The 12304-nt window shown below is 30.2% G+C and overlaps 2 protein-coding genes across 2 annotated transcripts; both read left to right on the forward strand.

Moving 5' to 3' along the window:
- Positions 1-1303: 1303 nt before the first annotated feature.
- On the forward strand, positions 1304-3945 carry LOC145742097 (uncharacterized). The gene is made up of 3 exons (XM_082559851.1): positions 1304-1883; positions 2586-2879; positions 3083-3945. The coding sequence occupies exons 1-3, from the start codon at positions 1599-1601 to the stop codon at positions 3338-3340; spliced, it is 837 nt and encodes a 278-aa protein (XP_082415977.1). The 5' UTR covers positions 1304-1598; the 3' UTR covers positions 3341-3945.
- Positions 3946-6208: 2263 nt separating this feature from the next.
- On the forward strand, positions 6209-11094 carry LOC145743234 (uncharacterized). Its single transcript, XM_082561151.1, has 10 exons — positions 6209-6312; positions 6660-6737; positions 7159-7268; positions 7575-7665; positions 7809-8090; positions 8622-8674; positions 8949-9101; positions 9387-9607; positions 9960-10049; positions 10478-11094. The coding sequence occupies exons 1-10, from the start codon at positions 6244-6246 to the stop codon at positions 10558-10560; spliced, it is 1230 nt and encodes a 409-aa protein (XP_082417277.1). The 5' UTR covers positions 6209-6243; the 3' UTR covers positions 10561-11094.
- The last annotated feature ends 1210 nt before the right edge of the window (positions 11095-12304 follow it).

Raw genomic sequence — 12304 nt, forward strand, 5'->3', positions numbered from 1 at the left:
GTGTAATAGTAAAATGGTGACTCAGAACTAAGATACGATAATTTTTCTTCCAAATGTAAGGGATTGATTTTTTTGATGTGCATGATAATGGATGTTCTTGGTAATAAAACTTTTGATGTAATAAGAATAAAGTCGGTGTTCCAGATATTAAAACATGTGGTTCTTTTAGGTTTAATACAGTTTGATCGATTTTAATAATAACAAAATCTATAATTTGAACAATTCATCATTTGATAACTGAATCTTAGTTGGTAAACCGTTCTTTATGTTTGTAAAATTTAAAAGGTTTGTTATTCTTTTGTCAAGTTAAATTAATAGTTAGTTCTTGGAATATATACTTTTTGGTAATGTAATTTGTCTTAAAAGTTCAATATTAATTAAGCTTCACATTTGAAACGCCATCTGGTTACTGTTTTGTTGATAAATATTTACCAAATTTCTGATATCTGTCAAACCATTTCCGTTGATACATAAACACTTAAAGAAACAATTTCATTAAAGCCCAATTAACATTCTTAAAAAGTAAATATAGATTTAAAATTAGATTGGGTCAAGTGGTTTGAAAACAAAGCGTTGTTTTGCTGCAAAATTAATAATTTCCTACGAAAAGTCGTACAAGTCATATTAAGTTAAAAACGTCAACTATTCCACTTTAAAAGTTTGCTGGTCTACAACAACATGTTTATCCGTATTTACGAGGCACAGCAATACCTCGATTGCCTAGATGTAAGCACCCTTGATTGAAGTGTTTATTTAGTAGATCAACGTTGTATAACACAACCAGTACACATGTCAAAACCCTAAGCCGTAATAAGGGTTTTACTATACTGGTGGTACACTTATGTCCTATACACAGATGAATGGTGGTCTAATAATAGTCGTACTATGAAGTGCAGAGCTGTGTGTAAATACAAAAGTTTACATAGAGCTTAATCGCACTTGTATGTTCGCGTAGATCCTGACTTTTCCGGATATTTAAATTTAATTAAATTTATGAAAATGAAGGTTTTTGACATTTAATATAATGCCTACTATTTATAGTCTTTTCTTTGAACATTGCATAAAAAACATCTAAAGATAGAAGTGGACCATCTGTTTAAACAAATACATTTGTTTATAAAAATAAAACGAAATTGCATCGTAATATTGTATTGTAGCCTTGTATATTATTGTATTGTAAAAACACGGTCCTTCTAGTTTTTTAATTGAGATTTTTCAACTTTTTGTACATACAAAATCGACTCATATATGTTTTGCACATATTTTTGTTTAGATAGAGTTAGACTGTAAACACAAACTGTATTGTATAAGTCCAGTTGATTATTATCTTAAGGATCCGGCCAACTGTATTGGCCCGTATATACACAAGGGCTTATTAGTCACACTGTACGAAACTCCCTTACAAAGGTATGTGCGATACGCTGGAACTTCTGTAGTAAACAGAGCGACAATATTTTCATTGCTGGTCGAATTCTTGCCGTTGTTCGGCTCAAAGTGATCTCAAACCATTGTGTAGAGCCCACTCCGTTCCGAATCGTTGTGAAAACAGCGCGGCAAAGTTGTTTACGCCGTAAAAGTGGATTGGACGACCTCTGGCTATGACGTCAGCAGAGAGAGAGACAAAGGTAATAGGAGAGTCCCTAGCGTCGGATACAAAACACTGCGACATGGGCTCGACTCATTTCATAGTAAGCGACACCGAGGACAACACAGATCAGTTACAGGACTCACTTATTCGGTATCACGAAAACAGTTCCAGCACTTCGAGTAGTAAAACCTCGTCTCCTAATTTAAACTCAGAAAGAAATTCGCCAGAGATGACCAAGGATATTGTAGAAGATAAGATGAACTCTAGTACACCGATCAATATACCTCGTTTTCAGGTAAAATAAAATAAGTTTTCTGGTAAAATACTAATTAATTTAAAAATTAAAATACAGAGAAAAATATCAAGAGAAATTATATAAAAGTTAAATATAACAAACTAAGAATCAAGAAATACTTTTAATTATAAAGCAATACAAGTTTACAAGTAATTACTTTTATATACCAAGCGCCAAGCTTTTTTAGTTTAACGAAAATCTAAAATTTAATTAAAATTGTTTATGACGAAACACTGAAAAAACATAGGAGCTTTTTAATTTTAAATACATGTAATTATTAGTATATTGCGTCAGACGTTTTTCGTGCCCTTTGTATAAATTTACCCAGCAATTTTTTATTGTATTTGTAACATAAAAAACTATATTTAGTTAATAAAATATATATATTTACTTTGTATTTTTTTGTTATTTACGAAATAAAAAAATTTCAAAGTTTTAAATTTAGCGTATTTAAATAAATTAATTTTTGTGCATCACAAATAAAATAAAATACCCCAACATAAGATTTAAAGACGTTTAATATAAGGTCGACGTACCTAAAAATAGATATGAATTTAGCAGCTAACCAGTATCAAATAAAATCTATAATTGAAACCGCTTTTGTCTTTAACGTAACGCCCTTAAAAATGCCATGACATCATAAAATTTTTGATGACGTCACGGTTTCAAAAAACCTTATTGTTTCAAATTACGTTCCCACAGATCACCAACGTACAAGCCGTCCCGGGCAAGAATTTTAACCGCCGCGCTAACCACGGAAGCCCGCCCAGTTCCGTGGGAGACTCAGTCTACGACTCGCCCACCTTGCCCCGCCCCTCCAAAGACTTTAACCACGTGATGATCAAGCTACGACGCAGCTGCGACATCCAGCGGGTGAACAGTTACACTCATATTATCGAGGAAACGGACAGCGACGCCGAGTCGTGTAATAGTTTAGTGAATGCTTCTACGTCACTTCCTGCGCATTGTTCTACGTACAAAGGAAGCAGAAGAACCGTAAGTTAAAGTTTTTTAAAGACAGGGTTTAAATATATTTGTCCACGCCATAATAACAAAAACACAACATTCTGACATTGAAAAAGTTATTTAAAAAAAGTAATTTCTTGAATAAAAAAAATTCTTTCAAAACTAATTCCTCCCCCCAAAAAAAATGAACATTAACCTCATTAATATTAAAATTTGGCTTTTTTGTAACGTAGGTGCGATTCGACGAGGCTACAATTACAGTAACGGCAGAGTTAGGAGAATCGGCGGCAAGATTCCGTTCCCAGTGGCGCAAAAAACGAAAAAATGCTTCAGGGTCCAGCCCTCCCTTACCCCGATTCGGCGAAAGTAAAAACATTAGTGTACGCCACGACGACACAGTTATATCGTCGCCACAATTACAAAGAGAAGACAGCAAGGACAAATCTATTTTCGATGTTTGTAACTATTCTTCATACGGAAGATACACTTGAGGTACAAATTTAAGAAAAATACCAACAACATGGGATTTCGTTAAAAATTGCCGATTTAGATTTAGATGACCACGTAAGGTGATGTATTTCAACTCAAGGCTTATCACTTAGAGCTAGGTAAAGTAAAACTAAATTAGACAAGTACAGCAGTATAGCTGCATCAAAAAACATAATCGTATTTACATGTGAAAAACTCGCGCAAATTTATTATGTTAAATAAGAGTTACGTTATTAGTTTAGTAACTTATTCTTGTATTTTATTTAAATTGTAATATGTATTTTTAGTTGTTATTGCAACTAAATACTGGTTAGTTATTTGTTAACTAATTACTTTTTAGTAATAGAATAAATAAAGCTGTGATTTATGTAATAGTAACTACTTTTTGGACCGTAAATATCCAGAGTAAATACTTTTAATATATCTTAAATGACGAGAGATTTTAAATTTTAAGACTTTTAGTCAAAGTAAAATATAGTAAATATTATTATCGTTTTATGTGCAATTTTGCAGTATTTTTTTTTTTAACTTTTATTTTTCTGTTAAATTATTTTGTGCGATTGTTTGAATGCAAAAATAAAAACTAAAATAAATTACGTAATCTCTAGATTCTAGCATTATAAACAACTCCCAAGTAAAATAAACAGCATCATAATAGGTGTACAAAAGAATATTCAAGTTAAAATAATAGCAAGATTCTGTAGTTTTAAGGTAGTGTAAATTTTGCCCTTGACAACATAAATATTGTGTTACAACAGAATCTAGTAGCTCATCGATACTAGTAAACATAACCCTAACATAACATCTTTAAGTCACGTGACCAAAAGTATCATCGATAAACAAAATTGTATCATAAAACAAGTATAAAAAGTATATAGATTGTAAACTGAATTTACAGATTAATGCTCTCTTTCCCCATCTTGCGTGGATTAAATATGTCTTTTAAAACCGTATATAAATTAGCGTAGGTATTTTTTAAATTAATACTTAATTAAGCAACATTTTTATGAAGAAAACACTTTTAAACACAAGGTATAAATTTTAATTTGTTTTGCATTTTAACATTTTTATAATAAATAAAACATATATGTAAATCAATGTCGATATTCAATATAGTAGAAACGAACCTAAATTTAATGAGCAACCAAATTAAAACGCATTTTGACTTTAACAAACAGATTGTAAACCTAAAGCAAATCTTAACCACAACGAAAAAAAATTTGGAAAACTTAAACAAACAATAACATACATAGGAATTCAGTCAATTAAGTCAAAGGCAAAACGTATTTGTGTTTTTTGTGTTTTATACAGTCAAATTTACAATATAGTTAACTTTGCAAAAGTATCTAAAGCCACTAATTAATTATATACTAATTTAGTTTTAAACGAATGCAATTCTTAAAATGTGACATTACGTTTTTAGGTGTTTTCACATTATAGCCAAATAAAATTTGTTTTAAAATATATCACGTTTTATTACAAATACCGGTACACCTTTATTTGCCCTTACTTGATTTTTTTAATGTCATTTTACGATTCAGTTTCGTTTATTTTAATAAGATATTTAATTTATCATATTTCGCCAAAAACGTGTAATATTCTGTAAAAACGTGACGTTTTAATATTTTAATCAAATTACTCAAAGAGTATTTTATGTTGCATGTATTTTAAAAACTATAAGGAAGTAAAATGTATAACCACTGCAGTTGCATTAAAGGCTTTAATCATTAAAGCATAACAAAATTGTCGAAGAGAAACCTAAACTATCATTAAAATATGTTAAATGTTACCGTAATATAACCTTAGAGTTGTTATTAGAAACTGGGCTGCTTTTTAAAACCTCACAATATAGGCTACTAATGTCATTTGCGTGTTAACTAAACCCAACTTTAGTAGGCAACTATGAATGTTATGTTTCACATGACCGTGCTGGTTTTAAAGAAAAAATACCCTCTTATTTTACAGAGCAGTAAACGTAGACGAGCATACACAAGGCCCACTACACAGTTCAATGATTTTACTTTTGTATTACAGTGTAAAGCGCAGGTGAATGTGTTTTGTTTTCTGGGTTGATTACATATTCAAAGCGGATTTAATGTTAAGGATAAGTTTGTATATATGCAAAGCAATTGAATTACGGCAGTTTTAAATAGTATTAGTTAAATTTAGACCTAGAAAGGCATTTGAAAGATATTTTTGACTTTAAATAGTTACGCAAAACTTACTATGTGTAAAAAATGCAGAATTTAAACAACGTACAAGGAATTTTACTTAAATGATTAAGTTAACATATACTTTTTACATATAACAAACAAACATTAATAAAACAATACAAAAAGATCATTCAATAATAACTTATAAAAAATGAGCATTTTAAAATACTTTTAAGCATCGTTTTATATATTTTTTTAAATAATTTAAGGAACAAAGAAAGTGGCAAAATTGATATTTTGTTCCCCTTTTATTTCGAACGAACGCCTATTTGCAAACACCATCACTTTCATGCGTTTTCTGTCGAACTACAAATATTATCTCATTTCAAAGTACAGATTTACGGTTTAAACAAATAGTGAATACCCTTGAATATTTGCTTAGGCTAATGGCAGAATATATTGTGTCATACGTTAACAAATGCGTGTACCTAAACTAAACTGTTAGTTATTAATAAAAGCAATGCTAATCTACAATGTATTAATTTTGTCAATATAGATAAGATAACGGAGATTTTAAGCTTGTATGTTTAGGCCTTCTTTAAAGGTTACGTTAAATATGGCAATTATTAACCATATAGGCTTTAAAACTGTGGCCATAAAAAAATAATATACTTAACCCTAGTCAAGTTAAGGTAATAAACAGAAAAACTATTTTTTAGATTAAAGGTATATAATTTGAAAAGGTTGTAGTAATGGCAACTTTACAAAGAAATCAAGGCTCCGTATTCGACGGCGTTATTCATTTCAAAACATGCAGAAAGGTAAGTACCGGCTTATATTAAAACAATTTTAACACTTGATTTATAATTAAAATAAATGTGTTAGAATGAAAGAACAAATTTAAACATAAATATTGTATTTTATGTTAAGCGGTACGAGTATACATTACCAAACAAGCAAGTACAGTCTTGTTAAATTCCATACGTTTTTGAATCGTTAACAATTTATAGAACTTGCACATAAAAATGATTAAATAAATATTACATGATAAGTTACATACCAAGCGCTGTTTACTACTATGTAAAAATGTTTTGCGTATTTAAAATACCATTTTAAATATTTTAAATACCATTTAAATACTAATTAAGTTTTTCATGTGTTGCTACAGGACAATTATTCTCGACACTTTGCACAACTTAGAGGAAAGGATCTGTTTCTTTACTCAACGGAAAGCAGAACCAATAAAGTGATTGTTATTTACAGGCCTTATTTAAATATTTCTAAAGTCTATTTGGAATGGGGGTTTATCCAATTTATAGTTATTGACAAAGGATTATGTACAACGTAGTAACAACATGGGTGTAGGCTTATAAATTAACAACATGGGTGTAGGCTTATAAATTATATGGGTGTAGGCTTATAAACTTATAAATTACTTGTTAAATCCATGTAAAAATTTATTTGATTTTGACCAAACATGAATATCTAAAACAACCAAAGGCTTTAAATTTGAAAAACACTACAATCTCTACAAAAAAATTATGAAAACTTTTTTGTGTATGATAAGCCCAACTTACTTTCGATTTTTTTTTACAATCTGGACAATGTCAAATTTTTTAAATTTAAAACTTCAATTTAAATCAACATTGTTTTGTTTTATTAAACAGCAATTGCAAAGATCAGTTCCGTTAACTGGAGCTACGTCTGTTGTGAAAGAAATGACTGGCAGGGCAATCAAGCAAAACTCCGCATTTCCAACAATATCTGTTACATTCAGGTTAAATCTTGTCTTAAAAATAATTTTATCGATTAAAAACAGTATTTTAATACGGATTTTTTGTTTGCCAATCACTTAAAATCAGGCCACAATTTATAAAAAAAACTCTTAAAATAAATTATTAAGTTTACCTTATAACACCAAATTTAAATATTATAAACATAACACTTCATTAGAAAATAATTGACAGTGTATTACTTAACTTATTTACGTATACCTTAACAGGACATTTAGTTGGGTCTAAAAATGCACGTTTATTTCATATTAAACAATATGTTTTAAACCTTTAAATGTTAACATTTACAGAAATGGGGGTGAAGTAAGCGAGTTTCGATTAAGAGGTAACAGCCAAACAGAGCAAGAAGACTGGTACAGATTTCTGCATGTCATTTGCTTGGTAAGTTTATAAAACATATCCAAAATCGACAACTTTATCAACTTTGTGTTTATTTGTATATAGCCATTTTGCAAAACGACTTTATTATAAGATTTATTAGTAGATTTTACCACATGTTGGTGCAAATTTATATTTGTTTACAGGAACAACTACCAGACGTATCCAACTTGCTGCCAGGCCAAATTCACAAACTCAAAGATATTATCGACTCTTTTAAATACGACGACGTGTCACCAAGTTATTTGGACATGAAGCCCCTGCCGACCCCGAAATCACTTCCAAAAACTCCGGCTTCAGGCGGAAGAAAGATATCGTCCGCTTTTCCGTTTGATCTAAGAAGAGTATCTGAGGGTGCTGTGTCGTTATCGTCAATGTCACCGACTTCTCCAAAAAGTGTAACTTTGCCGAACGGCCCGTTTTCCCCGGTAAGTAAAATAAATTAAGCCAACATTTTTAAAGTTTTGCTAGATTAATTGGTTTATAACCTTAATATAAGACAAGCATAAGTTGTAAGTTAGATGACGTTTAAATATAGTTAATATAGCGTTGTAAAAATTAAAATAAATCTAATACTAAAAAGGCTGGTTATAAAGCACTTTCGTTGGTATTTAAATACATATTTTGTCGCATGTTTTAATTTTGCCTTTCACCAGATTTTAACAATAAAATGGTTAATATTTAAACTACGCTCACAAAATCAATACGACCCTTGGATTCGTGGAACCAACGCTTATTTGTTTTATTTCCGCATTGAAACGTTGTTTAAATGCATTAAATGTTAAAAAGTGCATAAATCATAACCAACAGAACGATAAAACTACGTTTTTGTGGTCCCAAGTATTCTGTCACGGCGTTACATAATATTATCCAGGTTTTGCTATACCAAGCAAGCTTTATTATTCTAACAAGTAATATTGCAACAGCAATCTTTTAAGTTATGCCAATTTTATTTACAGAGTAATATGAATAGAAAAAAACCCACACAGCACTCAGGATCAAGAAAACAAAGGTGAATAAAAACCAATGACCTTTTCTGTTATTTATAATTACAATTAAAAAAACATAATTGCATTAGTTAATGGCTCTAAGACAAGTAAAACCCAAATTAGGTAAATATTACTAACTTAAACTTGCTTTTAGAGGTAATGTCTTACCCTTAAAAAATCTTGTCCAAGTTTTACACTTGTGTAAAACAGTTGTCAGAAGTATTTGACTAAATGTACCTGATCTAGATTATTTCTTTAGTCTGTTTTGAGAATAAGTAGTAGTATGTTTTAATTTAGTTGGTTTCTTAATCGAAACGTGGAAAGAGAGGAAGCAGAACAAATTTTGAATATGAACAAGCAGCATGGAAACATGATCCTACGTAGAAGATCAATCGCAGATGATAACGACCCGTGGAATTACGCAGTTTCGATTAAGCCATGGCAAGAAGGGTAGGTAGAATTGTTTTTTTGAGTGGGTTTAGGAAAAAAAAGACATAGGTTAGGGGAAAAATACTTACATTTTCCTTAGATAGTTAGTTAAATAGCTTGTAAGTGGCATACTTATTGAACTAATGTAGCAATTTGCAAATGTGTTTATAAGGGTATTAGAGGGGTTTCTTATTGAGTGTGTTATTTTGCTATCACCGTAGCACTCCATACAGATTTGCAATATTCATAAGCCAATGCAAGTAAAGGCTAACACTGACTTTTTCTAACTTCGTTAACGTATTGCAGTGAAAAACAGTACAAACACTACAAGGTGAGGGAAGTGAACGAAGGATCGCACGTCCATTATATTATCAACCTGGCCGACAATGATACACATGAAAGATTGAACAGCCTACAAGAAGTAATGGACTGTTTTATAAAGAAAAGTTTGGGCGGGCATAAGCCCCTTAAACAAATCGACAATATGCCAGAAGTCGAAGAACATGAATACGAAACTGCTGTTGAACGTAAGATGTGTTTAAAGAATACAAAGAATTTACATAGTATAAACATATGTTTGAGCGTTTTAAAAATCTCAGGGAATTTTGTAATAAGCTCAATAAATATTATTAATGTCAGTTCAGGGATAGTTTCTTTGTAAAAAAGACCTAATATCCTATCGTGTTTTAGACTTGAACTCCGGACCTTATAAACCATATTTTAATGCTCCCTTGGATCTGAATGCCTACTATTGTCTATAATGCGACTAAAACTTTTAGCAAAATTACAGCGTCTTGTAGACATAGTAAATTTAAAAGATTTTTTCAGAAGGGTACAAAAAACAAAACAATTTAATCAAAACCAAATCTTTGTATTAAGCACGACCTCCATTTAATCCACAAGAGGAATACTACAATGTTAGAGGAGGTGCCACTCTTCCCCCACGTGACCCAGTACCGTCACCTACTGGTGAGCTTTAATAATTTCTAAACGTTTTTAATAATTTCTTTAATAATTTCTAAACGTTAAAACCAACACATAAATAATTTCTAAACGTTAAAACCAACACATAAACTGATATTAAAATTCTCTAGTTATATTTCGCATGCGTTTTGATTTGCATGTTCAAAAAAGCATAGAATACTTTGGCATAACCAAACCTAACCTTTAAAATTGTAACATAATACCATGACAATAAAGTTAGGTTACCAACTTACCTTGTGGGTAATGGTGTAGAAAGAAAGTGATTAGGGGGTAAACTATCTACCAAAAAACGCCTTACGTAAGGACAAACAGTAGGGTATTGGTAGGACACGAACTAAAGAGTTTTAGGCCATTACTTAATATTATAACCAAGTGAATTACCACTTAATTTTAATTATATTTTAACATTTTAGTTCCAAGACGACCGCCGATGCTTACCCGACAAACGATGCCAGAATTCCACAACGAATTAAACAACGTTTTCGGCCGAAAATAACGAACATTATATTTTTACTGTAACTTTGCAACTTTTATGCTTTTCCTTTATTTTACGCTTACTGTTATGTTAATAGCTGTTTTTGAACGTTTTCCATAGTTTAGTTTTTTTAGTTTAAATTGTGGTTTATGACTTGTAAGTAATAACCTTTAGACTGGGCTGTATTTACTGCATGAAATGTATTCAAGAAGTGTAATATAAATCCCAACTGCCATAATATGTAAACAAAATAGTAGCTGGCACAAATTGCATGATTGCTTAAACTAAGATTAAAGTATAATTTATTGGGCCACTTAGTCTTTAAATAGTTATTTTTTCTAGATAGTGAAGTTACATTTCTAGTGTTTTAGTATTTTATCAAAAGTTCAAAATGTATGCAAGTTTGTCGGAAAGAGCTTTTCCCAGCATTTGATTTCTGATTTTCGCAATGTTATTTAAAAATGAAGTAATTTAATTATTTGATTAAATAACAACGCACTTAAATCTAAGTGTTTTTGTAATTTTAGCGATTTTTACGTACAATAAAACATGGCTTATTATTTACTGGTAGTGTTTTGTACACATGTATGGTCACAACTCGGCCTAAAAATGATGTAACGAAGCGCAAAAAAATGACATCATATTTTTAAGTAAATATAACGTAACTTGCTATTAAGTGTTGACCTCTTTATATTACCAACACCTGAAATTATTTTTAACTATTTGCATAACATAGCACATTGACCGTATAAGGTATTGTATTTACCGATAGCATTTATAAAGCAGCATAAGCATGTGATTTGCTGGCAAAACTTATCAAATAAATAAAATATAAAAACAAGATTTAAGACGATGTTGCTTAAACAATTTACAAAATGACAAAGGTGGTAAAAAAGTTACTGCAGACCACTAAATGTTCTTTCTATCTTGTTTTAACATTTTATAATAAATAGTTTTTAACAAAAACAATATATTTACATCCTAAAGTATTCAAAATTGCACCACACAAAGGACAAAGGGTTATGCAGTTTAATAATTTTATGTCGCAAACCACGTAGTTAAATGCATTTAAGTTATGTAATTGGGCTATTGCGTTTTTACATTCAACCTAATGGTTTGCACTTGAACATTATCCGACGATTTTATCACATTACAACAGGGAGAAATTACCGCGCGTACGCAAGGAAAAATATTAAGTTACATGTTAAGTATTGATGGGAACTTCAATCGATCAAAATCAACTTTAACCTATAATTTACTCGTCCAAAAATTAGTTTGACCTATTGGAAAACAGTGTTTTTATATTCGCAAACACTTGACAAAATTAATCATGATTTTACAAAAAAACAACAACAACTGTCTATTGAGTTAATTTCTATTTTAGTTAATTTCTATTTTAGGTTTGAGTTAATTTCTATTTTAGGTGATTTAATTGCTACATTGCAAAATCGTTGAGAATTTTTTGTAATAATGAATAAAAATAAGAGGCCACTAGGAGATGATTTGGAGCAATAAAACCAAGATTTCTTATACTAAATTATATTTTTTCAGCAAGCAAATGTGCAAATTTATACAAAGATATATACATCTATATTATTAATGTTATAATTAAAACTTTCTGAATATATTGGAGCATTAAGTTAGTATGCTAAATACAAAAAAACGGTAATATTTTAAAGACGTATATAAAATATCATATTCCATTTATAGAACTTTTGGGAAGGTATACTTAAAAAGAAATTAGTAACAAAACTTCTGTAATAAA

Source organism: Corella eumyota, chromosome 2, assembly GCF_963082875.1.
Source record: "Corella eumyota chromosome 2, kaCorEumy4.1, whole genome shotgun sequence".
Taxonomy (NCBI): Eukaryota; Metazoa; Chordata; class Ascidiacea; order Phlebobranchia; family Corellidae; genus Corella; species Corella eumyota.

What these genes read in the sequence shown, in the direction of transcription:
- LOC145742097 (XM_082559851.1), top strand. Translation starts at nt 1,599, where the DNA reads ATGACGTCAGCAGAGAGAGAGACAAAGGTAATAGGAGAGTCCCTAGCG. An exon ending in TCAATATACCTCGTTTTCAG is followed by an intron (nt 1,884 to 2,585) that starts GTAAAATAAAAT and finishes ACGTTCCCACAG; the next exon opens with ATCACCAACGTACAAGCCGT. An exon ending in ACAAAGGAAGCAGAAGAACC is followed by an intron (nt 2,880 to 3,082) that starts GTAAGTTAAAGT and finishes TTTGTAACGTAG; the next exon opens with GTGCGATTCGACGAGGCTAC.
- LOC145743234 (XM_082561151.1), top strand. Translation starts at nt 6,244, where the DNA reads ATGGCAACTTTACAAAGAAATCAAGGCTCCGTATTCGACGGCGTTATT. An exon ending in CGGAAAGCAGAACCAATAAA is followed by an intron (nt 6,738 to 7,158) that starts GTGATTGTTATT and finishes TTTATTAAACAG; the next exon opens with CAATTGCAAAGATCAGTTCC. An exon ending in TCAGGATCAAGAAAACAAAG is followed by an intron (nt 8,675 to 8,948) that starts GTGAATAAAAAC and finishes GTTTTAATTTAG; the next exon opens with TTGGTTTCTTAATCGAAACG.